General features: G+C 46.1%; 3 protein-coding genes and 2 non-coding genes across 5 annotated transcripts; 1 reads left to right on the top strand and 4 right to left on the bottom strand.

Annotated features, from left to right (window-relative positions):
* Nucleotides 1-235: 235 nt before the first annotated feature.
* On the top strand, nt 236-9,876 carry LOC105023105 (bestrophin-3). The gene is made up of 10 exons (XM_010892023.4): nt 236-407; nt 696-860; nt 1,185-1,279; nt 3,229-3,462; nt 5,204-5,358; nt 6,095-6,172; nt 7,104-7,256; nt 7,940-8,020; nt 8,181-8,332; nt 8,860-9,876. Exons 2-10 carry the CDS (start codon nt 709-711, stop codon nt 9,623-9,625), a joined length of 1,866 nt encoding a protein of 621 aa, XP_010890325.1. The 5' UTR covers nt 236-407; nt 696-708; the 3' UTR covers nt 9,626-9,876.
* Nucleotides 9,877-9,957: 81 nt separating this feature from the next.
* Nucleotides 9,958-16,119, bottom strand: nots (nothepsin). The gene is made up of 9 exons (XM_010892022.3): nt 16,052-16,119; nt 15,441-15,621; nt 15,041-15,158; nt 14,497-14,615; nt 13,690-13,889; nt 12,178-12,303; nt 11,822-11,966; nt 11,398-11,496; nt 9,958-10,323 (listed from the first exon to the last, which is right to left on the bottom strand). The coding sequence occupies exons 1-9, from the start codon at nt 16,108-16,110 to the stop codon at nt 10,153-10,155; spliced, it is 1,218 nt and encodes a 405-aa protein (XP_010890324.1). The 5' UTR covers nt 16,111-16,119; the 3' UTR covers nt 9,958-10,152.
* Nucleotides 16,120-18,450: 2,331 nt separating this feature from the next.
* On the bottom strand, nt 18,451-24,109 carry cct2 (chaperonin containing TCP1, subunit 2 (beta)). The gene is made up of 14 exons (XM_013138539.4): nt 24,002-24,109; nt 22,889-22,963; nt 22,647-22,712; nt 22,223-22,334; nt 21,967-22,043; nt 21,634-21,746; nt 21,281-21,483; nt 20,848-20,948; nt 20,582-20,709; nt 19,841-20,064; nt 19,507-19,635; nt 19,219-19,422; nt 18,830-18,971; nt 18,451-18,523 (listed from the first exon to the last, which is right to left on the bottom strand). The coding sequence occupies exons 1-14, from the start codon at nt 24,002-24,004 to the stop codon at nt 18,493-18,495; spliced, it is 1,608 nt and encodes a 535-aa protein (XP_012993993.2). The 5' UTR covers nt 24,005-24,109; the 3' UTR covers nt 18,451-18,492.
* Nucleotides 20,283-20,400, bottom strand: LOC114829456. Its single transcript, XR_003777373.2, has one exon. It is a non-coding gene; the product is annotated as a small nucleolar RNA SNORA47 (small nucleolar RNA).
* LOC114829455 lies at nt 21,029-21,164 on the bottom strand. Its single transcript, XR_003777372.1, has one exon. It is a non-coding gene; the product is annotated as a small nucleolar RNA SNORA47 (small nucleolar RNA).
* Nucleotides 24,110-24,930: the final 821 nt, after the last annotated feature.

Raw genomic sequence — 24,930 nt, 5'->3', positions numbered from 1 at the left:
TTCTAAAATGCATCGTATACACTACTATAAACCAAATATTTATGTCTATAAAATGATAGCCATAAATAAAATGATAGCGAATTATTACAATAAAATATATCCCAAATGTTTCCCCCTTTAACAAAATATAGAGTCAACTAGTTGACAGAATAGGCAATATGTATAAAAACCGGTTGACTGGCACCAAGGGATGCATTTAGTCTCTCCACAACAGCAAGATATGTGCCCGCTGCGCATTGCCGAGACACAAACGAAGCGCACTGAGCTACTGGCACAAACAGGCAGACAGAAAGCTAAATGTGTCCAAGGCGGTCACATGCTGTCTTCCAACTTGACCCAGCGTTCTGGAATGAATTACACTTCAAGAAACACCACGGAATGTGATGTAGATTGTTTGACTACAGCAGGTAAGCTCCGTGTAGAAAACTAATGGTGTTGCTTTTAATATTCTTAAAACACATGTATTTATCATTACAGTAACATGGAAATAATAGTTTATGGTTTTACTGATTATTACTGTGCTGTGGGTCTGTGCCACGAGAGCCCGCCGCGAGAGAGTGAGTCATTGAGTACCCAAACTGCCTGCAACACAATATTTATGTCAATTAGTAGCCTTAGTCACTTATTCCCAGTCGGTTATGAATAGGGAGTGAAGGTTTGTCAACTATACTGGATGACATGGTTGTTTTCTACAGCCACTGAAAGAGGATGACGGTGACTTACTCAAGTAAAGTCGCCAACGCCACCTTCTTCGGTTTCCACAGACTGCTTTTGCGATGGAGAGGCAGTATCTATAAACTTTTGTATCGGGAGTTTATAGTCTTTGTACTTTTATACACCTTGATGAGCTTGGTTTACAGGTAGGCAAAATATTATGCCATTATGGGTTTTTACTTAGACACATAATTGTTGTCACTAATTATTAAGTCATTGATGATACGAAATATAGTATGTATTTAAATTTTTGGTTTTTTTGTTCACTTGAAACTTTATTTAAAAAATATGAAACATTTGTATTTTCTTTTTATACTCTGTTTAGAAATATATGTGAATAACAATTGTGATGTATTGTGATTTTTATTAGAATTTGTATGTTCTTTAATTGACTTGTATTAGCTATGACAAAGTATCAGTTATAGGAATGTAAATTATTCCATGAATTTATAACATGCACATCTATCCAGACTTGCTCTCCCAGACCATGAGAAGCGTGTCTTTGAAAAGGTGGCGCTTCACTGTAACAAGTTTGCTGACCAGATCCCAGTCACCTTCGTTCTGGGTAAGTCTGGGACAAACATGATTACCATGAATGCAGCTGAGTAAGCGTACTTTCATCCCAACTATCTTGGAGACTGGGATGAGAGGGCAGATTCCTTTAGCGCTATAAAAAGAAAAAGGTTCACGGAGGAGCCTTCACATTGACGTAACCCGCTCAAAAAAAAATCTAACCCCCCAAAATATATCCAGAAGGTTCTTTGAGGAACCATTCAAAATGTGTTCTTCGAAGAACCCTTTAGAAAGGTTTTTCAGAAGACATATAGGTGTTCCGCCACATCGTCAATGGGATGATACCCTTAAAGGATCATCCAAGAACCTTTTTATTTTTCAAGGGTGCCCGTTGCTTTACAGGTGTTGCTGAATACGTTTGTGCAAAACCTGTAAATACTGTGTACACTGACATTGCCTGCTGAAGTATCATAATCAGATTACAGAATCATTTTGGAAACTACATGGTTACTTGTTGGATTGCTTCCAAATGTATGAAGGATATATTTATGCAGTTAGGCACGAGCAGGTGGGGTGTCCAGCCAGTATAACATGGTTAAGAGACGTTCTTCTGCACGACATACCGAGGAGTGCCTCGACATGGCACATAGATGTGGTATATTTGCAATATACCACAAACACCCGAGAGGACTTTATTGCAATTATACACCGTTTTCCAAAGCAATAAGAGCTGTAAAATAAAATGTCTTACTTGTAAAATGTTGTTTGATGTCACACTTGTAAAATGTTACATGATGTCATACTTGTGTATGTGATGTCATACTTAGCCATGAAATGGAAAGTGAGTGGCTTCAGTGACATGGGGCATATATAGGCACATACATCATATAGTGCAAAGCATTTCCCGGGACTTGTTTTGGCTTGAGAAAACCACTTCTACAAAGAGTGTCTAGAAATATGTGGATGAATCTGAAAGGGAAAGTTAACAAAATAATTTCAAATAAGATTGAAGAAAATAATCTGCAGATACCTCAGCAAACTCGAATAACAGTAATTCAAATAACAGTGCGTTTGTATGCATATGCAGTGAATGGACAGAAAAGATGTACCAGCTCCTGTTTATTTTTATATTGAGGTACTTGTACACTGTTCTCTCTTTCTGTCTGTCTGCCTGTCTCACACACACACAACCATATTGTGACTTGCTACTGACCCGACCGAATGAACCCGCTGGTTTCTGGGCACTGCCAGGCAACAAGCTAATGATAGTGATTTTTCAACTCTAGGATTACAGAGCAGATGCTCTCAGCGACATATTTGTTCCAGGGGGGAAATGTGCCTTTGAGTTAATGGAAGGAAATCATTAGTATAGGAATCTAATCAGGAGTCAGTGGGGCATTGGGGGTTTGGTGGGCTTACTCATGGTTTTGGAGTCAGGGGCATTTGTTTGAACACATGGCATGGGGTTACAGATTCTTGATTTCTGAATGTTGTTCTGTGATTCCGTTATTCTCGGGATCTGTTCTTTGGTTAGGTTGTTTTGGGGTTCTGTTCTTCTGTAGTTCTTTAATTCCATGGTTCTGTTTGAGTGACACAAAGTTCTCTTTGCTTTGCTAAATCTTTAGAAGGGCCTATCATGTGTTCATTAGTCCAAGCTCTTATTTTGAGTGCCAGTCTCTTTTTTGGGATACATTCCAAAAATGACAATGCAGATCATGTAAACCTTCTAATGTCTCAAAGAGGTGTTATATAAGGTGGTCAGATCTATACAGACTATGTGCACACAGCCCACAGAATTAGGTGGAAACCGAGCTGCACCTCAGTGGAAGCCGAGCTGCACCTAACATCTTGTCTAATGTATGGCCACATTAGAGCCACATGTTTTACCATATCACACACACCCACAAGGAGTTTGAAGCCAAACAAGCGTTTGAAAAACTCTAAGCTTTCAGCAAATGGAGTAACTGTGACAGACGGACACTTCCTGTTCATCCTCTGCAGGTTTCTATGTGACCCTGGTGGTGAATCGCTGGTGGAACCAGTTTGTGAATCTTCCGTGGCCTGACCGGCTCATGTTCCTGATCACAAGCTGTGTTCACGGACGCGACGAGCAGGGTCGCCTGCTCAGGCGTACACTGATGCGCTACGTCAACCTCACCTCGCTGCTCATCTTCCGCTCCGTCAGCACAGCCGTCTGCAAGAGATTCCCCACCATGGACCATGTGGTGGAGGCAGGTATGACCTTTCACCTCTCTACTACTTAACCAGCCTAGTCAGTAATGCTTCCACGTTACAGAGCGCATGGTGAAGGCAGGTACGAGACCTTGGACGTAGTCGATACCAAAATAAATATGTATTTCTGTAAAATTTAAATCAATTGGGCAAATTAGATATTTACAGATGTTTGTCACCCATTTAATTGTTTCCTGTTTTTTTCCTGTGTCGGTTCAAGCAACTTTGATGTACAACATTAAAGAAAAATGGTGTAGTGGTCACACCTTGACTGTTTAGCGTGAGCCCCAGTGTTCTCAATCACGGTAGAAGGCAGGAGAATATGTTCCCTAAGGATTGGGATCTTAACGTCCTGGTTGGACAAGCAGCGCTATAAAAACCACAGCAGCATTGGAGGTGCTTCAAAAGACACGTATCTCAACATCAATTGTCCGGAGTCCACAGGGAATTAGGAACCTTAATCATGTTGATTATCATGAAAAGACCTAAAAGAAAAAAAAAGGGTAAAGAAAGGAGGACTGTAGATGAGGAGAATGCAACTGAACCCTCAGGCTCATTGTTCTTTTTATTTCCTTCTTCAGTTTTGTTTTCCCCAGAGTCCAAAAGATCATTGTGTCTGATTGAATTAGGTTCACTAAAAGCCTGTTTCTTCCTGTCTAACCCCTATTGCAACAAGCTGTATCGACATTGAGGTGGGAACCCTACTCCCCAGATAGTCCATTACTTTAGCCCAGGAACCATGGTAACCTAAATGAGTGGCACGTGAGTCGACCTGAAGCCGCGGACTGTTGACCAAAGATACGGAGGGCAAATATTTACATTTACATGTTTGTAATTAGGCAGACCCTCTTGTCCACTCTGAGTGATACCTCATGGGTAATATTAAGGGAATGCTCTATCAACATCAGGCAAAAAAAAAAAAAGCCATGTTGTTTTGTGTATTCATCAGTACTAATGGAGAGGTTTTGTGCTATGAAAATATTTATATTGTATATAGCCTTTCTAATGCAACCAAGAGACACAGCTAACAGCTTTTATTTGGTGGGGGGTGGGGGGTTGATTACATTTGAGTATTCTGAATTTTCTGTTTTGATCGGTTCCCATAACAGTGTGGTCTCCAGGGGTCCAGTGTAAAACTAAATATCACGATTCATTCAGTTGGGAATGCGGACATCCGACCACCTTAACTGTATATTAGGGACACAGTAACGGCTGTTTTCTGTCACAAAATGCTATCAACATCCAACAATATTTGCATCAGTTTTATTTCAACTGTCGGAACAGTTGATTTCCCCGCGCTGTGGCGCTCAGTAACCAACTATCTGCCGCTCAAAGACACACAAGAGTGTCCAAGCCACACGAAGACACCTCATTACTACAAATTAAATAGGATGGCTGCACTACTGTGCACGAACGTGCATCGACTTAAGTGCATTTTGTGCAGTCTGCCCCCCGATGTGTGTTGGTTTTCCACCAGCAGCCACTTCGCACCATCATTTCTCAGTATGCAAATGCATTCATCGAACTAAGAATGAGATTTTGTGCACCATCTGTTGTGCCACTGGTGAGCTCTTTTAGCAAATGGCTCTTTAAAGCTCTGCCTTTTCCCTTGTCCTCCTCCTCTCCCTTCTCATCGCTACTCTTCCTCTTGCTACTCCTTCTCCCCTTCCTCCTCCCTTTCCTAACTGTCATCATCCACATCTCCCTCCTCGCCCCGCCCTCATCCTCCTCTTCCTCTCCGCAGGCTTCATGACACCAGAAGAGAGGAAGGTGTTTGATGCCGTCAAGTCTCCCCACCTGAAGTACTGGGTCCCTGTCGTGTGGTTCACTAACTTGGCCTCCAAGGCCCGGTCAGACGGACGGATCAAGGACAGCGTAGACCTGCAGACCATCCTTAACGTGAGCAGTAGCTCCAACCCGGACGGGGGACGAATGTGGAGACAGAATACCTGTCCCGGGAAACAGAGACATTCTGGCCGGACAGAGTGGCTCATAACCTGACTAGTGATACTACCACGATGCCAAAAAGAGGGCTGGATCATGTTGCTATGTACTTAAGTGGATTATTTTGGAACCACTTACATTCCACTTTAGTACACTAAATATTAGTCCAAATGTCCAATCTTGCATTATAAGTACAGTGTATTTAATTGTGAAAGGAGTGGGTCTATTTTTAACACACCTACGTTTCCTTATTACTATTTAAACAGTATTTAAATAGTTTCCTTGAGGATATTGTTTTGGCTTTGCCTACCTATCAAATTAACCCTCCGTCTGTCTGTGTGTGTGTTTTTCTGTCTGTATGTACATGTAACAGCTGCTAAGGCTAACTCAGTGTAATATAGTCCTGTCCCTGTCTCTTCTTTCCAACTCTGTCTCTCTTCTTTCTCTTCTTTCCCACTCTGTCTCTCTTCTTTCTCTTCTTTCCCACTCTCTCTCTTCTTTCTCTTCTTTCTCTTCTTTCCAACTCTGTCTCTCTTCTTTCCCACTCTCTCTCTTCTTTCTCTTCTTTCTCTTCTTTCCCACTCTGTCTCTCTTCTTTCCCTCCTTTCCATCTCTCTCTTTCAGTTGCTCTGTTCTGTCCCTATCCATTTCTCTCATTTCACTTTGCCTCTCTGTCTGTCTTTCTCTCCAGGAGATGAACAAGTTCAGGACATGGTGCTCCACCCTCTTTGGTTATGACTGGGTTGGGATTCCTCTTGTCTATACACAGGTGTAGTTAGCACACAGCACCCCTCACGCACAAACTCTGTCTCTCCAACTCAGCTCTCTTTTCCCCACTCTCTTAACCCCCACCTTCCAAGCCTCCTTTCCACTTCTTGTGCTTCTCCCCCCCCTCTCCCATCTCAAACCCTTCCCCCCCGTCTCCTCCCCATCTCCCCTTATTGGACAATAGGCCTTCTGATTCTGTTCCTCCCCTATAACAGGTCACAACCAGATCTGCCCCTGTCACCAAATGCTTCTGTGTACTCTGAGCTGTGGTCCTCAACCGGGGGGGGTTGCGCACGAAATGCAGTGCCTCGCAAAAGTATTCGAACCCCTGACCAATGATTTTATATTAGTGAATTACTCATGGCACAATGACATTTCATTCTGAGTTATTGGAGGGTGAAGTTTTTATGCTGGGATGTATTAGTCGGGGGGGGGGGGGGGGGGGGACAAATACAGCTCTGGAAAAAATTCAGAGACCAATGCACCTTTTTCTTTCCTTTACAAAAAATTCAAAAACAAAGTTTGTGAGTGAGGAACAGAAGGGTTAAAATTAAGAGACCACTGCAAATTGAACCCCTCAGTTCCTCAATCAAAACCTTCCTTTTTGACTTTTTTGGAAAGGAAAGGAAAAAGGTGCAGTATGTTACTTCAAGTATGTTCAAGTATCCAATCCCCACACTATAATATTTGATAGAGACGGGTCCAGGTATGTTCTAGCTTTTTACAGTTTCTTGGCAGATTTTCTCTGTGTGCTTCAGGTTGTTTGGACAACGCTTGTGGGCCACAGCTGTTAAATAGCGTCGCAGATTCTCAGTTGAATTCAACAGATGGATTGAAATCGGGACATATGACTAGGCCACCGTTGGGTTTTAAAGGGATCCATGTAGATCACTCACCCCAACAACCATGAAAACATCCCCCCCCTCCTCCAGGTGGTCACCCTGGCCGTCTACACCTTCCTGTTCTCCTGTATAATCGGCAGACAGTTCCTGGACCCAGCACAGGGCTACCCAGGTCACGACCAGGACCTCTACGTCCCAATCTTCACCATGCTGCAGTTCTTCTTCTTATCAGGATGGCTCAAGGTATGACACAGACACCCAACCAGACACACACACACACCCAACCAGACACACACACACACAGACAACCACCAGCTGTCCATCTAATTATCTGGATGGTGCAGGGAACGACACACACACACACACACAAACACAGACACACAACCACTCACACACACACACACAAACACACATACACACAAACATAGACACAACTACAAGTACTCGCACACACACACGACCACACGTACACAAAAAACACAGGCACTAACGCGTACATGCAAACCCACAGTTCTCCATTTACCTCACATGGCTCAAAACACTGTTCCCTATCACAGATAATCATAGAAATAGAATCCCTAGAAGGGGCACAACCCCTTTTAACCAGTGTTCTTGGGTACACTCATCTGCTCCACACTGACATATAAATAGGCAGTTCGAGGAATTCTATTTCCACGGTGCCTATCTTTATCTTTCTTCCACTCCGACTGGCTCGCGGTCCGCTCCTGCACCGCCGTCGTCTGCTTCTTGGTCTCAGCTAGTGACCTGAGATCAGGGACCTCGTAACCCACTCGGCCTTGTGGCCTTTTTGGTGAACGTCACCTGAGTGGCAAGGTGTCATGGCCGCCTCGCAACGTCTTCAGACAGAATTCAGTTTTCGTGAGATGAGCTGCTTTGACAGACGCCTCTTACCGTGGCCATTCCAGGTCGCCGAGCAACTCATCAACCCGTTCGGGGAGGACGACGACGACTTCGAGGCCAACTGGTGCATCGACAGGAATCTCCAGGTGGGTTTGAATCGGTCGGTCAGTCGGTGGTTTTTTCTTCGTGAAGCCACCCCCGGCTCTCCCGGCCCCCTGTTTTCCAGTTTCTTCCCGGGACAAAATCGGCCCGGTGGATCGAGCGGTGAACGGTGCCCAGCAGTCGGTACTTTCCTCTTTGTCCCAGGTGTCGCTGATGGCGGTGGATGAGATGCACATGTTCTTCCCCCCAATGACTAAAGACATCTACTGGAATGACTCTGAAGCCCAACCCCCATATACCCTGGCTGCGGCAGACTACTGTATCCCGTCCTTCTTGGGGTCCACCAGACAGCTGGAGTGAGTACCATACACACGGACACGGACACACACACACGGAAACACGCCCGCACAAGCGCAAATATACACACGCACAATCCCATCTTTTCCTGGTACGATATTATATTTTCCTTGTAAGGTTTTGTCCAGATACCGCTTCATCTTCCCCAGTTCCTTAAAAACGGATTCTCCTGACCTTTCAACTAATTCTCCTAACCTTTGAACTAATACTCCTAACCTATTCTCCTAACCCTCAGCATAACTTTTAACCTGCTCTTAATTTTAATTCTCTTCACATGCCATCATAACTCTCCGGAATGGCACCTTAAAGTAATTGAGTCAAACCCGTTTTCCACGGCCCATACAGGCTTTATGCATTTGTTCTGCCTGGACTCAACGTGTAACGGCTATGAGACCCTGTGTGGTCCTGTTCTCATCCAATCTAACCTATTCACTGTGATGTCAATACATCAATCCATTCATCCTTATACCATCTATCTATCCTGTCTAGATCTATAATCTATCTAACCTCTCCATCTCCCTGTCAGTCTGTCGGAGAGAACGGACAGGCGAGACAGCCACTTCAGCCACCAGGACTTCCGCCAGCATCGCAGAGAGTCCATGCTGGTGCGCGTCCGTAGGCTGCTTAGCGTCCAGGAACCGCCCGAACTGGCCCCGCCCAAGCATTCCTTCAAACGCCACAGCAGTGACGACTCCCTGGCCTTCAGGCCCGACTACCGTGCCAACCCGGACATCCCGTTTCCCAGAGGCCTGGGCCCCCGGGTGTTCCCCAGACCCAAAGCCCACTCGCCCACCCTCCGCCGGGACACCCTGGGCTCGCTGCGGGAGGTCAGCAGCAGCGCCTCCTCCCCAGACACGGACCCTGGTGGGTTCTCCTTCCCGGACCCTCCGCCGGTGTTCAGTCCACCAAGTTGCCCTCCGACTCCGGTGGACCAGATGGAGGAGGACCTGGGCCCGGACGGTAACCACGGCAGCAGACGTACCCGGCCCAAGAGGTTCCGCTGGAGCGTCCCTAAAGACTGGTGTAAACCGCGGACCCCTCGGCTCTCCACGCAGCTGTCCAGGCAGGGTTCCAAGAGCTCCCTGCACAGCCAGCCCAGTCCGAACGGCCCGGGGGAAAGCCGAGGCCAGGACGCCCCCACGGCGGTCCCCTTCCTCGCGCAGCCCGTCCAGCCCGAAGCGACGCCCGTCCCGGAGACAGACATTCTGGAGTGCGTCGGCCGGGGGACTGACAAGAAGGACGCCAGTGACAGCCAAGAAAACAACAGCAACTCACGATCACTGGACGTTTGACGTTCTTATCATCAACAGCACACATCGATCCGCGACGCCCTCATGTGGGTAGAACCATAGGGTTAGAAAATTACTACAATACCTTAGTAGAACCCGCAATGCGTGCAGCCACAAGAGTGACAACATGCCGTGCCTTTAAGAAATATTGCCATGCTGTTGATTTTATACTTTCTGTGAAAAGTTCTGTTTGCTGCCTCGGCTCTACCTGAATAAAATAAAATGTTTGTTTTTAATAAAATGCAATTAATTCAGTCCATGTTCAGTGTTCGTCATTGTACTCACAAAAAAAGGGAACAAAATACAAAACTGACAAGAGATCCAACAAGGCCTTTTATAATAACTTTAATAGCCAGACATCTTCTAACAGCATTTCCATTAAGCGCTTTTGTCAATACTGCCCGTGGTGACGTGAGGTGAGGAATGGTAATTGTCATTCCTCCTTCAGAAATCCATCCATCAACCCCTCAATCAGTCCTTCCATTGATTTCTCCCTCCAGCCATGCTTTCATCCCTCTGACAGTCCCTGTCTAGCGTGTGTGTCTGGCTTTAGCGAAGCCCACTCTGTCCTGACCCCGGTCGTAGATGCTGTAGTACTCAGAGAGGAAGATGTCCCCTAGGATCCACATAGGCCCCAACAAGGAGGGCATCTCCTGCGCCTGAAACCCGCTGAAGCAGATCTCAGTATCCCCCAGGTCCTCCTGTTGGGAGGGAAGTGTATGAGAACGGATCGACACAGGCCTACTTGAAGATAATGTGTGACAAGCTGAAATGACTATCACATACACAGTCATCATGTTATGGATGCCTACATATCTCCTGACCATTTGACCTAAACACAGAAATACAATTCAGTTCCAACAAGTAGAGAGAAGCTGGTTTGATACTGTTTGACCAGCCCACGCTACAACGAATCCTAGAAATCGAATTATTGGAAGATGCGCCCTCGTTCAAGTCAATAAAGCTTCAGTAAGTGAACTGACGGTCATTGTGATTGTCTCTGCAAGCCTCTCCTCCACGACCCGAAAATTCAATAAGTGAACGAGTGGTCAAGGACATAGTTTACGCCTATCCCGGTAGCCAGCGTTCCTAGTGACTTAGAACTTTAGAAATCACCTTTTTTTCTCGCCACCGCAACTAACTTGTTTTGGCAGCATTTGTTTTTGATCCCCTCAAACATGATCACAGATGCTGGCCACTCACCCGGCAGAGGGGGACTTCTCTGAGCCAAATGTTTTCTTGTCATGTCTGGGCAAGTCGGGGGAGCGAGTGGGGACTGCTTATTGCCGGGCACTGACCAAAATAAATGTGCTAGGGCGATGTCTCCCCATGGGGCACCCCTGCTATAAATAATGATATAATATCTTCAGACAAAACATGAACCAATCGCAGATTGCTTACACCTGTCAACTGCTCTCTGATCTTCACAAGTGCATAGGTTGTGGGTCACAGGGCTCGATTTGGGACTAGGCCCGTCTTCGTGTTGACATCCTGCTTTTGATTCTTGGTTGTCTTATCTGGTCAGTTAGTTGTGTATAAACATAATTGATTAAAAAAAATTTAAGTAGCGCATAGTTTCAAAATCAGGAAAAAGGTTTTACCCAACAAATAATTAAATTAGTCGAAATAAATATCATAAATATCATGTGACAGGTCTCTATCACAGACAGAGCTGTGCATGAGAGAAGGGATGACAAACTGACAATGGAGCCTGGGGGTAAGAGGTTTCATGCCTGTTCTACGCAGTCTATTTCTATGTCTGGAGCAGTACCCACCTTTCTGACATAGGAGTTAGCCGTCAGCACAAACTCCACCTTGTTCAGCACAATGGTCACCTCTGGAAGGGACTGGATCCTGGCGCAGTCAATTATGTACTGTATGAACGAGACAAGTTACAGTCAGCAGGCAGCTGTGTTTTCTAAAGTGATTTAGCTTGGTGGTTCTCAAACCTGGTCCCGGGGACCCGCAGGATGGACCCGCAGGATTTCTGCTTTTGCCTTAGTACTACACCAGTCATTCAGGTAGGGTTAGGAGCAATTGCAGCATTATTTGTTGAAGCCGTAGTAGTAGTAGTAGAAGAAATAGTTGTATTAATAGTAGAGGTAATAATAATAATAATAGAAGTAATAGCAGTAATAATAAAAGTAGTAACCGTAGTAGCAATAGTAATGGTAGTAGTAGTATATAACATGGTCTTGCCTCCCCGATAGAGGTGGGCGTGGCTCCTATCAGCTGCTGTAGGGTGAGGATGTCAGCGGTTGGCCCGGTGATGACTGAGGTCCCAGTGTCGATGATGGCCTGGCATCCGTGGGGGCAGAACGATGAGGCACCCTGGACCTCCAGGCTGCATGGGATCAGAACAAAAGGGAGAAGGCCTTCTCAAAGAAAAAAAAAACTAAATCCCAAACGTGTCTCTTACTATGCCGTAGAGTAACACAATTTAATTCCACTTTTTCCCCACTAGGTGGCAGGACAATATAACTTTTCTCTGAAAATGAAATGGGCTGGGACAGACAAAAAAATATATATTCTGGACTAGTTGTCCTGGTTCTGACCCATCCATCTTGATCTGCCAGTAGTTCTTCACCGTGACAGGGTTCCAGTTGATGGGTCCAGTGAATAGTGTTTCATCGATTCCCCCCAGCAGCAACTCTCCCTCATGGTCCCCTGTTAGCTTACTCCTGGGATCAGACTCATAATCATCAGATGGCAGTGATTATCACCATCATCAACAACATCCTGTCCACCATCATCATCATTATTATCATGTCCACCACCACCATCATCATTATCATGTTCACCACCACCATGATCATCATTATCATGTCCACCATCACCATTATGTCCATCACCACCATTACGATCATGATCATGTCCACCACCACCATCATCATCATTATCATGTCCACCATCACCATTATGTCCATCACCACCATCTTTATCATGATCATGTCCACCACCACCATCATTATCATCATGTCCACCACTACCATCATCGTTATTATCATGTCCACCATCATCATTATCATGTCCACCATCACTATCATTATCATGCCCATCACCACCGTCAACATCATCATTATCATGTCCTCCACCATCATCATCATGATTATCATGTCCTCCACCATCATCATCATGTCCACCACCACCATCATCATCATCATCATGTCCACCACCACCACCATCATCATCATCATGTCCACCACCACCACCATCATCATCAAGTCCACCACCACCATCATCATCATGTCCACCACCACCATCATGTCCACCATCATCATCATGTCCACCACCACCACCATCATCATCATGTCCACCACCACCATCATCATCATATCCACCACCACCACCATCATCATGTCCACCATCATCATCATGTCCACCACCACCACCACCATCATCATCATCATGTCCACCACCATCATCATCATGTCCACCACCACCACCACCACCATCATCATCATGTCCACCACCACCATCATCATCATGTCCACCTCCACCATCATCATCATGTCCACCACCACCACCATCATCATCATCATGTCCACCACCACCATCATCATGTCCACCACCACCATCATCATGTCCACCACCACCATCATCATCATGTCCACCACCACCACCATCATCATCATCATGTCCACCACCACCATCATCATGTCCACCACCACCATCATCATCATGTCCACCACCACCACCATCATCATCATCATGTCCACCACCACCACCATCATCATGTCCACCACCACCATCATCATCATGTCCACCACCACCATCATCATCATGTCCACCACCACCATCATCATGTCCACCAGTACCACCATCATCATCATGTCCACCACTACCACCATCATCATCATGTCCACCACTACCACCATCATCATCATGTCCACCAACTCCATCATCATCATGTCCACCACCACCATCATCATGTCCACCACCACCATCATCATCATGTCCACCACCACCATCATCATGTCCACCACCACCATCATGTCCACCACCACCACCATCATAATTTTCTCCACCATGATGAATGGACGTATACTGTAAATCTGTGTACCTACTTGCTGAGGTAAAAGGAGAAGACGGGTTGGTTCACTGATTTCTGGTTCAACATGCTGTCGAACACAGGGTTCCCCACCTCCTCGGCCAGGGAGGGATACCCCAAACCCAGCACACCATCAAACTTAGCCATGACGAACACAAAACCTGGCTCAAACACCGACTCCCCAAACTCCTGATTCTCCACAGTTATAGAGCCTATCTAGAAAAGACAGGGACAGATCAGCTGGATTAGTAATCACTGTGTAAAGAGGATTTTACCCAGCTTCCCAAGCCTGATTAATTTGTCACAGTTCTATTGTTTATGGATTGATGTAACCTTTACATTAACAAGAATAATTTAATAAGGCCTTTAGCAGATGCTGTCTGGCCAAAGCAACTGTGACCAGCAGAGGGCCAATATTGAGATGAATCTCTTGAATTACACACATTAGTTACACTGTGTATATGTAATGCACTTCGTCATGATGGACTGCAAGTCAGGGTGCACTCTGTGGCAGCACACCTGGCACAGCCGGGAGTTCCACAAAGGTCGTTGCAAATTGTCCCAGCATTATCTGATTTACAAACACCTTCCATGCTAATGAAATTTAGTGTTTCTTTAGTTTTGGTTTGCTTGACTGCAGAGGGGAGTCTTAGCAATGAATGCTTATACATTGATAGGTGATTTAGAGCACTACAGTCAAACTGGTATCATAACCCCACAACAAAATGGAGGGGCAGCTAAACAGATGGGGAGCTACAGTGTTCAGACTCATTTGGGAAGAGGAAAAAGGAAGTGGGAATGGGGGTTGGGAATAATACAACACCTTGAGGACCTCCCTACTCATTATTCCCAGCATGTGTCCTGTGCCGTAGTGGATGCCAAACCTCCTGCCATCGTGGTGGAATGTGCTGGACTTATAGGCCTCAAACCTTTCGTGCATCGCTGGAGAGTGGGGCGCCAACAGATGGAGTGAGAGAGAGAGAAGAACACAGTGACATTTGGAGGTCAGCCTGCCAGTGCCAGTCACACAGTCAGATCACGCACTCTAGATAAACCAGTGAGAGATTAGAACGTTTCGGCCTGCTTTTGAGGACATTGTTAAAATATGTTGTGAAGCGGGCAAACTGTTTTAAATTGTGTTCGTGTCCTGAATACCAGATTGGATTATTCAAAGAAATGCGGAGGTTGGACAGATGTTTTCGGGAGTCAAATGGAATCACGTTTGTTTCCCCAAAAAGAACATGTGATACGTCAAAATAAATAAACTGCTAGTTCATGACATCCAGGAATAACATGACGGTCACAAAACAGAGACTTAAAGCTATAGGCTCAGTACACTGAATCATAGCTCTGTTATCGAGACTCACCACAGGCCTCTGATATGCAGTAAGACGAGGGAACCCAGAGATCAGACGATCCGGTGTCAAACACCACAGTGAAGTTCTGTGGTGGGGTGCCCAGACTGATTTGACCGTAGTACTGGGCCTGCACAAGACACACACAACATTTCACGGGCTGTTCGCCTACTCCAAAATGGACGCAGCACTGATCGAACGGGAAAGATCAGGAGACTAACAGGTCTGTCAGACTGTCGCACAGAGACGTTTTTTTTTATTTATTTTTTGCCGCTGCAACTTGTTTCTCTTCACTCCACAAATACATCATACACATCACGTCAAACGCCCCCGTCCGACTTCCTGTGCTAGGGTCACAGCCGTTACTCGCTGATTTAAAAAAGTGAATCGTTTCCCACTCAAGGCGACTTACGTCCATAAAGTTGTAGAGCCTCTCGCTGTTCCTGCCAAGCTTGAGAGAGGGCGTCTCGGGCGGGTAGCACTGGGCAAACCTCCGGTTGAGCATGTCAGGCTGGTGGTCCCTCACAAATTCCTCCAGGCGATTGGAGGCCCGGAGCAGGGAGCGCACTGAGGCCACCCGACTCAGAGAGACCCTAATGGGAACACTGCATCAGACAGACAGACAGGGAGCCACGCCAAGTCGCTCCGGGTGCACTTCAAAACGGGCCTCACACAACCATATGGGGGACGTGTGCTCGCTGGAAATGCTTCCTCGGAGTTGGGTCTTCGTCAAGACTCAAATGATTATTTCGTGAAGGACGCAACTCAGAAAAGCCTCACGAGCTTCCTTCAACAGCCGTAAACCCATCAGAACTTGTTAAAGTTGAGAATGTATACATTATTTTCAAAACAGCAACTATGAATGGGACATCGTGGATGGCCAGTCCTCATTGTCACAACACTTACAAATTGAGTCATTTTTGATGATAATTAACCAAAATATTTCACCTAGGTAAACAACACAAAGGAATAGTCTTGAAACGTTTTCAAACTCACAACATCGTTCTCTTTCTCGGTTCCTACCTGTTGATCCCATGTGCAGTCCAAGAACAGCAGAGCAAGGCCAACACAGTCCACCACATCTTGACTGGGAGTGTGTCAGTGGACCCAACAGGCTATCTGTCATGCAGCACAGGGAGTTGAGGTAGGAGGTGCCACAAACAACATTACAGAGTGGGAGGTAGGAGGTGGCCAGTAGGAAGTTTGTAAAGACCAGATGGATGCATGTGTGTTTTGAACCCATTAAGAACCTCAGAATCTGAATGGCTTTTATTTCACTACGCACATTTGCACATACCCTCACTTGTACTTGTTGACAAAATGCGGCTAGTTGAACAGTCAGAACACACAACTTATTGAAATAAACAACATTTATGTAGAATAAATGCTGGGCAAAGGAGTGAATGCTAGGCATATGAATGATAATAGATTAATTAATGGCCAACAAGCTGTGTGAACTATAAACTGATCGTACAGCTCTAAAGTTTGAAGTTGGGGGTTAGATTCATGTTGTTGCATTTAACTGTGGAAAAAGCTGTCAGAGGTCAATTCCTCACAGCAGGTCACAGGTCACCAGACAGCAGGTCAGTATAACAGAAGCACGCCACAAGCAACAACCAGGTCACTTGGCGTGTCCATTCGTATCAGGTAAATTCCCCTTGTGGATGCACGATTAGTCCCAGCCAATCACACATGGAATGAACTGTCAAAATGTCTGTCACCACACTTTGAGGGAACCTTACTGTAGGGCTCCACCCATCGCTAGTCCCCGGAAATGAATGAACCACCCGTGACTTATTCCAGGCACGCTGATTGCTGGCAATAACGCTAAAGAGCGTCGAACAGGCATGCAAATATTTAGGTTTATCAAGCTTTTCAGCCACCTCTCTGTCAAAGGAATTGATTTATACCTATTCAACCACTGAAAGTACTATAACGCCTTATGTTGTCACGGTACCTGGGGCTTTACAGAACGGCTAGACTCTACTTCTGGAACCAGAATCTCAGGAAGCACTGGCATGTTTGAGCCTAATTAGTAGATTTGAGTGTCCAGTCTAAAAAGGTAATAATATAGGGGGAGGCCTGTAAGTGGGTATTGTCTGTTTGTTTAATGCTTTCCCCAGAACTGATTACAGTATTTTTGTGTTCTGGAACGTTCAAATCAAATTAGAAACCAGGTGCAAGGAATCCTGAATGGCAATTGCCAATATGAGACAGGCTACCATGGACATGAAATCCCATCACTTGACCCGGTAACTGGTTTCTAAAAGCGAAATGGCACGTTGTGTTGTGCTTAAAAACAGTTCTTTCCCATATTATATTGGCTTAACATACCACACCCTCTCGAGTCTATTAATGCCCTTTGCAACTGAACATTACCCGGCAGCATCATCTGCACATGACAACTTCAAGTGATACAGGACTTAAAGTAGACAGAAACAGTCCATGTGTCCATCTCCATAAAACCTAGTGGCTTAATGTGATCCTTTTCATACTTCACCATACATATATTGCATTAGGAATTTTAGAATTACTTCCAATAAGGTCCGTTTTATTCAGGCTTGTTCCGGCTCAGCTTTTCAATAACCTTGTTCATCTCGTCAGGAGAGGGTGACATTTGTCAACATTCACTCCAATAACCTCCACAAATAAGGGATATTTGCCTGTATTAACCCAATAATTACATAAACAATCTTGTCCTATAGATGTTCAGTTATCAGAACAGAAAGGTGGTGTAAGCCCACACAAAACACAGAACTGCTTTTCCAGTCTTGCTGCAAGACCTTATGGGAATTATGGCTCATACTAGTCCAGACACTGGACATGCTGGATGAAAAGCACCTTTATGCTCCAAGCTGGGTAGAGCGCTTCTTTTCCTACATGTATTTGAGACTGCTGAAGTCCAACTCACAAAACATTGCGGCTGGCCAAAACAAACCTCCCGACGTCTGTTGAATTTCAGGTTGCAGTGACCGAGACCTGTCGGCGATGTTCCGTGTCAGTAAACAGCATTTGTTGACCATGGACCACATGGCCCATTAGTTTGACCCGGAGTGGTTACATCAATAAAAACCATGTTAGGTTTCCTGTGAGATCAACATCTACTAATACAGTCTTCAAAATACATGCTCTTATGATAATAAGGCACAAAAAGAAATCAGAGTGAGATTTATTTATTTATTATCTTTTCAGTAAACAAACAACACCCATGACACAGCCATGAACGGTCAGTGCAGTGACCCGCCCCAGTGATCCCACACAGGTCGGCATCACAGAGTGGACTGAAGGAGCATTTTGAGTTCTACTAACCAAAAGAGAGGCTTGCATTTTGACATGCGCTACAGAAAAAGAGCATGACTTGTTTTGAAGAGACATAAGGTACATAGCGTTGGACAGTATTATAAATACACAGGCTTTTTTTCCCTAACTGCAGCTCTAATCTCTCCTTCTGCAGTCTGGTGAGATTAACAGGGATGGTGGTCCGGAACGCGTTTTCTGAAAGGGAGAAGGAGGACAATGAGAACAAAACAGAGACTGTGTTGTCACTAAAACAACTTCAATAATTTCAGCCCTTCAAGCTGAACTTGGCCATGTTCAAATGCTGACAGAACCAGGTTTATGCAATGAAAGTAATGTCAGACTGACTTCCTTCCTACAGGACACACTGATGCTAATCCAGTTCAACATGATATCCAAAATGTACAAGCGACTATGGATAGAACCGGAAGACAGAACATTCACTGAAGACAAAGCACAGTTTTACCCACACATCCCAGGAAAACACAGGTGTTTAACACAGACCTGGGCGCTGCCTTGATGATGTTGTCCACACGCAGGATCATCTCCGCAGCCTCTGCGGCCGACAGGAGCACCTGCCTCTTCACCTGGAAGCTCTCGGTCACCCCCAGCAAAGACATGTCACCGATGGTACCCTGGTCCATGTCTGGGGTACATCACACACGCGTTACACCGTAGAAAGACAACCAAGAACCTCTCGGGTCTGTTCATTCTATGGCTCGTAAAGGCGAACCGGACCAGGGCCACGCCAGATGTTTTTAAGGTTTTTGTTTTAATCCTAAACCTGCCACACCTGTTTCTACTAGTAAAACACCTCAGGGTTGGTGGAATTATTCAAATCAGGTGCCCGTGGAGAGGGACTGAACCCCAGTATTAGACCAAGAGACACTCACTCAGCCCGAACGTGGTCTTGCCCTCCTGGTGGGCGGCTCGAAGCTGGGCCACAACGTCTGCACTGTCGTAACCGGCGTTGTCGGCGATGATGGTGGGCAGCATGCTCAGGGCTTTGGCGAAGGACTCCATGGCAACCGCTTCCTTCCCCGGAGTCCTGAGAGCCAGGTCGGTCACCACCTTGGCCATCAGCATCTCAGAGCAGCCTGGAGGGATCACAGGGTCTTCATACAGCGGACAGGCACGGGCCCTCGTGTGTGTGTGTGTGTGTGTCATTTTGCCTCCCTCACCTCCTCCATAAACAGTGCGCGTCTCCTTGACAGTCTGAGCCAGGACACAGAGGGCGTCGTGGAGGGAACGCTCAGCCTCATCCAGGATCTGCTGGGTGGCTCCGCGTAGAACCACGGTACATGCCTCACCTGGGGGGGGGGGGGGGTTTAGAGACTGTGATATGACAACTCTCCCAAAAACACAAACCATAGTATGCAGTCTGTTGTCAGGGGAGACGGGAAGAGACCGTCCAGTGCCAGGACAGAGGTCGCTGTACAGTCAGAACCAGACCCGAATTCCAGTTCACATCCTCACCCCCCCCCCCCAGATTCCCGCGGGTCCAGACGAACTCACCCATGGCCACTCCAGAGAAGTGGATCAGGGTGTCCTCGCCGATCATCACCTCCTCGATCAACCGGCAGTGGCCCAGCTTCACCAGCTCGGGGTGGTCGAAGGTGGAGGCGATCTCCCCGCCCGTGACCAGTGCCAGGCGCTCCACGCCGGCAAAGTCGGCGTGCTCAATGGCCATGACGCCTGCCGACGCAAAGAGCTGCTCTGGGTAGTTGTAGATCAACTGCCTGGGGACCGGTTCAATACAGATCACTGGGTCACGTTCATTAGATGCGGCATATGGATTCCCCTGACTTTAATCCACATAAGAGACAATCCAGCGTGCGTGCACATGGGTTATAGTGCACCCACCAGAACTCCTACATTATTATCCAAACATTAAGGCAGCCACTTCAAGTGTGGTTCTTGAATGCATTATCATAGTTTGTATTTTGTGCACAAAGACAACATTAGTTCTCAGCTACGTTACAGAACCAGTTGTTGAATCTGCCCTCTTTCTTTGGGAGGTTATTAACCAGTTTTAACAGCACAGTAACAAGCCATCAAACCTTCTCAATCCTCCGTGATCTGAACAGAAATCGAACTGGAGTCACTTCCGACTGGCCGCTTAAACAGCCTTAATGTTAGTTTTCCAACCATTCCCAAACGTAGCTCAAAGTAGCTCCGAAAGTCAGTCCGTAGTCACCCCCCACCTGGTCCCGACCACTAATGGACTGCAAGGCTCTGAATGGAACACCTACATACCTGTTAATGAAGCAGTTAATGCCGTGCTTCAGGATACGCTCCACCTTCTCCTTCATCTTCTCCTTCTCTGCCATCTCGATCTCCGCCACCTTGGCTGTGGAATCCACGCGCACTCTGGAGCCAAATATCTGGAGAAAGACCGTCACACAAAGAAAGAGCTCGACCTCAGACTAACTTGTGTTTTACTAAAATTAGAACAGGGTCAATGAAAAAACATTCCAAAACCTTCTTTCCTTATTGTGAAACTGTAGTGAAAGCCGTCTGACCTTAATCTTGTCTGTGTCCATGCCAGTGTTGGCGATGAGAATGTTGACATTTTCGAGCCTTTTTGGCTGGTTCACACCAATCTTCTTGTCCAGCAGAAACCCTGCAGGAAAAGAACACACACCAGGGCAGCGGGTTGAGTACTGTGGTTCTTCAGCGTTCCATTACCGTTTCGCCAATCTCATTTTGTGGGCAAAGACAACATTTAGTTCTCAGGTACATCTCAGAGCCAGTTGTTGCCAATGTCCGCTTGATTTGGGAGGTTATTAACCAGTTTAAACAGCACAGTAGCAATCTGTTAAACCTTCTCAATCCTCCATGATCAGAAATGGGGTCACTACAACAGGCCACGGATCTCCTTAAAGCAGCCGTGCCTCCCAAACACTTCCCGATACCCACAGAACAAGCACAGGCACCAGACAGGTAGCCTCTCACCTTCGTCCAGGTACGAGTCGATGAGGCTGCCTCCCAGCTTCTTGATTACGTGGATGGCCTCCAGGTTCCCCGAGCTCTTCAGCCTCAGCACGGCCTCCACAGCCAGCTTGGCAAAGTGGTCCTTGTGGTGGGTGAGCAGCTTGGAGGACAGGGTGGTGCGTGCTATGTTCAGAAGGTCCTCCTGGAACTTTACCTTGTCATTCCTACGGGTGGGGGGGGGGGGGTCAGGAACAGATGAATTGTCCATTGCAAAAAACTAAAATGTCATCAGGTGATTCTAGTGCAGGACGTGTGATAGTGACCTCTTGTGGTCAAACTTGCTATTATAAAAATGCATTCTCATGGTAAGTTACCCATGGTCCACGGCTGCTTCCTTCAGGGCCTCGCGGGCAACCTGTGTGGCCTTCCTCCAACCAGAGATGATGATCTGGGGGTGGATCTTCTTGGCGATGAGGAGCTCAGCTTCCTGGAAGACAAAGACACCGGGGCTGCATATATTAGGCTCCACCGGACCCAAATCCAGATAATTTACAGCTACAGAAAGAATCCCTGACGGTCACCGGCGGTGGCTGCGGTCCCGTAAGTCCACACACGGACGTTTATACGAAACACAGCAGGAGTCAGACGGACCCAAGCCAATGCCGCCGCGGCGATTACCAAAACGACCCGCGGTCACCCGCTCTTACCCTGAGCAGCTCCGCGGCCAGCACCGTGACAGAGGTGGTGCCATCTCCAACCTCATCGTCCTGGGTCTTGGACATGTCTGGAAGGCAAGGGGCAAGGATCAGAGGGGACCGTGTGTGGGGCCAGCGGACACCACAGGGCCAGGCCACGGCCCATCACAGGCCATGCACATCGTGACGAGAAATAACCATCTAAGCGTCGCCTCGGCCGTTGGCCACCCAACGTCAGCCTGTGATCATAGTAACGGATAACACCTACCAACCAGCACTTTCGCTGCAGGGTTGTCCACTCCTATGGCCTTGAGGATGGTGGCCCCGTCATTGGTTACAGTGACAGAACCCTCTCTGCCGCCCCCAATGAGGATCTTGTCCTGCAGGGCGGAAGGTCGACGTTAGTCCGAGCTACGCAAGCTATGAGCTCCTTACTGACATACGACGACTACCCCGAAGGAAACTGCCACGGGAACACGCTCGCCTTCCCACACCGAAGCCACGTGGGATGCATTTTGGAAATATGACACGGCACAAAACAACGGACGGTATGAATTCATCCCAGCCACAGTGAGGGTGAGTTTCCAAAGCCATCCTATGCATTCACGACTAAACGTGACAGCTTGAAACTGCCCGGCGATCCTTATCACGGGGGACCATTCATGAAGGTAAACGGCTGCGGTGTGCATTACCATTCCTTTAGGACCCAGCGTGCTCTTCACCAGATCTCCAATGGCGATGGCACCAATGAAGGAGGACTGTGGAGGAAAAATACATCTCAGCTTTATTCCCCTGGGTCATATATTTCTAGGACGCGGAACAGACCTTCCCCGGGTGTTTAGTACTCCTGACCATGCAGGGCTCCACGCTGACTTCCTGAATTAAGCAGCAGGCTGCACAGGAGTTAAGATAAGACCAGAGAAAATGAACTCACCAGTCGGGCAGTCTCAGCTTTCTCCTCATCTGCTCCTTGTCTGAAGATGTTTACCGGTGCCATTGATAGGGACGCCTGCAAGAATGATTTTACACCATGTAATCTGGCCTGCCATTATATTCCATGCAATGCAGAACTGGTGAATGCACTTCTGAAACGGCTTATGTAGTATAGAAGGGAATACACGTCTCTTTTTTAAAGTGGCACCTTATAAAAAGGCCTGGGAAAATGTTTAATTGACAAAATCTTGGACAACACAAACGAACATAGCACAGATTTGAGAGCTATTGCGAGAGACGAAATGAAAAGGTATATACGGTAGACTTGCTGAAAATAATGGGCTCGCCTGAACAAGCTCCCAATTATGTCTAAATATTTAACTGAAATATCTGCCAGACCGTACATGGTCATGGATTACCATACAACACTGTTAACATAAATGCTGTGAAAGGACTGGTACTAGATGGCTCCACCCACTTCTCCTAAGAAACCGCTAGAAGCTTTGTGGCCCAAGTTAGTATTTAACCTAAATTACATCTAGGCCAAAACAGTCAAGTTTGCGAGATCGCTAGAATTATTGTTTCAATTACTGCGAAAAAATAATGTCTAACATGGCTTATGGTAATGGAAGGTGGGAAATCTTAACTAATGTTCGCTAGCTAACGACGTTAGAAAGGCAAGGATGCTGACTTGAGACAAAGTAGACTTGCTAGCTAGCTCCACACCGTAGCAAACTGTCTAGGTTTTTCAACTAACGTGAAGTTCGTTTTGAACAAATAATAGCTATCACTTAAAATGTATTCCACTTCAATAAAAAGGTAATAATAAAGGGTACCAATACAACCAATTTAGGTTGTTTATCGTGCATCCACCATTAACAGGAGAAAATACCACATGACGCCGGCTGTTAGCTCGAGTAGCTAGCTATTGCCAGGCCCATGTGCTTCCCCACTGTCAATTATATATCCGCCCGAAATAAGTCAACTAATTGAACCAAACTGACATTAACTGCAGACTCTGCAGGTTCACACTCATAGCATATTGAACACAATTATAATGATAATGGTGGTATTGGAAAAAATGTATGTCAAATGAACAATGAGGTTCGCTCACCATGATTTCTGCGCGTTGAGAGCAGAAGCCGTGTACGCACCGGGAAGGAACAGACAGGAATGACGCAGCTACGTAAAGACTCGCCCAAAATGAAAGTGCGCTCGATTTTGACTACACGGTGCACTGGACTTGCAAACGTTTATCGGCATGGAAAAATGTTTCACACAGCCAAAGCAGATGCTAAACAATTAAATAATAATGAAGTAAAATAACGAGTCAGATTTCAAATGAAACATAACATATTTAAACGTTTTAGGATAAAGACTATTCATAATGTGTACTATCAGCTATATACTGCATTGTGACAATGTGCATGAATGAAGATGATGAAGACAATGTGCAAATATAAATAATGTATTAATTAATTTATGTTACATTCCACGGGCAAGCGCTGTTTTTCAACATAGGTTATGTTTACAAGGGTATTTGTGAGAACACACATTTCGTTTTTATTTGTTTTCCAATTATTTGTGGTTCTGTGAGATCTATGGGGTTAGTAAATTAAATGAATCTCCGTTCCGCCTTATATCTATGCCCAATGTGCACATAGCCTGTCTTTCTAGATCCATGTTTGCACAGTTTGCACATTTTTACACTTCTTTTCTTATTTTAATATTTATAATTTATAATTGTTGAGTCTTATTGCGTTGCAGTCCTGGGAGTGTGTTTGTAAGATCCTCAACCAAGACTAGCTGATAGCATAGCTTAGTGGTTGCTGGTTCCCGAGGTTGCGATCTGAGAAAACAACAAACATTGTTGTTCTGTCCCTGAGCATGGCAGTTGACCCTAATTGCACCTAGGTTGTTGCTGTAAATAAAAAACATTCTGACAAGAAAACATCTCCACTGTCCCCGCGTTAAGCTTTAGGTAAATCAAGCGTACCTTATTAAACATTTATTTTGCAGGACATGCACGGTTATGCACCATCA

This window comes from Esox lucius, chromosome 18 (assembly GCF_011004845.1).
Source record: "Esox lucius isolate fEsoLuc1 chromosome 18, fEsoLuc1.pri, whole genome shotgun sequence".
NCBI lineage: Eukaryota > Metazoa > Chordata > Actinopteri > Esociformes > Esocidae > Esox > Esox lucius.
Note: the sequence above shows the minus strand (reverse complement) of the source record. Positions and strands in the feature narration are given on the sequence as shown.

What these genes read in the sequence shown, in the direction of transcription:
- LOC105023105 (XM_010892023.4), top strand. Translation starts at nt 709, where the DNA reads ATGACGGTGACTTACTCAAGTAAAGTCGCCAACGCCACCTTCTTCGGT. An exon ending in ACCTGCAGACCATCCTTAAC is followed by an intron (nt 5,359 to 6,094) that starts GTGAGCAGTAGC and finishes CTTTCTCTCCAG; the next exon opens with GAGATGAACAAGTTCAGGAC. An exon ending in GCATCGACAGGAATCTCCAG is followed by an intron (nt 8,021 to 8,180) that starts GTGGGTTTGAAT and finishes TCTTTGTCCCAG; the next exon opens with GTGTCGCTGATGGCGGTGGA.
- nots (XM_010892022.3), bottom strand. Translation starts at nt 16,110, where the DNA reads ATGTGGTGGACTGTGTTGGCCTTGCTCTGCTGTTCTTGGACTGCACAT. An exon ending in TTCTCCTTTTACCTCAGCAA is followed by an intron (nt 12,304 to 13,689) that starts GTAGGTACACAG and finishes GTCTGATCCCAG; the next exon opens with GAGTAAGCTAACAGGGGACC. An exon ending in CTAACTCCTATGTCAGAAAG is followed by an intron (nt 10,324 to 11,397) that starts GTGGGTACTGCT and finishes CCCTCCCAACAG; the next exon opens with GAGGACCTGGGGGATACTGA.
- cct2 (XM_013138539.4), bottom strand. An exon ending in CTTCTCTGGAGTGGCCATGG is followed by an intron (nt 19,636 to 19,840) that starts GTGAGTTCGTCT and finishes CCCCCCCCCCAG; the next exon opens with GTGAGGCATGTACCGTGGTT. An exon ending in ATCATCAAGGCAGCGCCCAG is followed by an intron (nt 18,524 to 18,829) that starts GTCTGTGTTAAA and finishes TCTCCCTTTCAG; the next exon opens with AAAACGCGTTCCGGACCACC.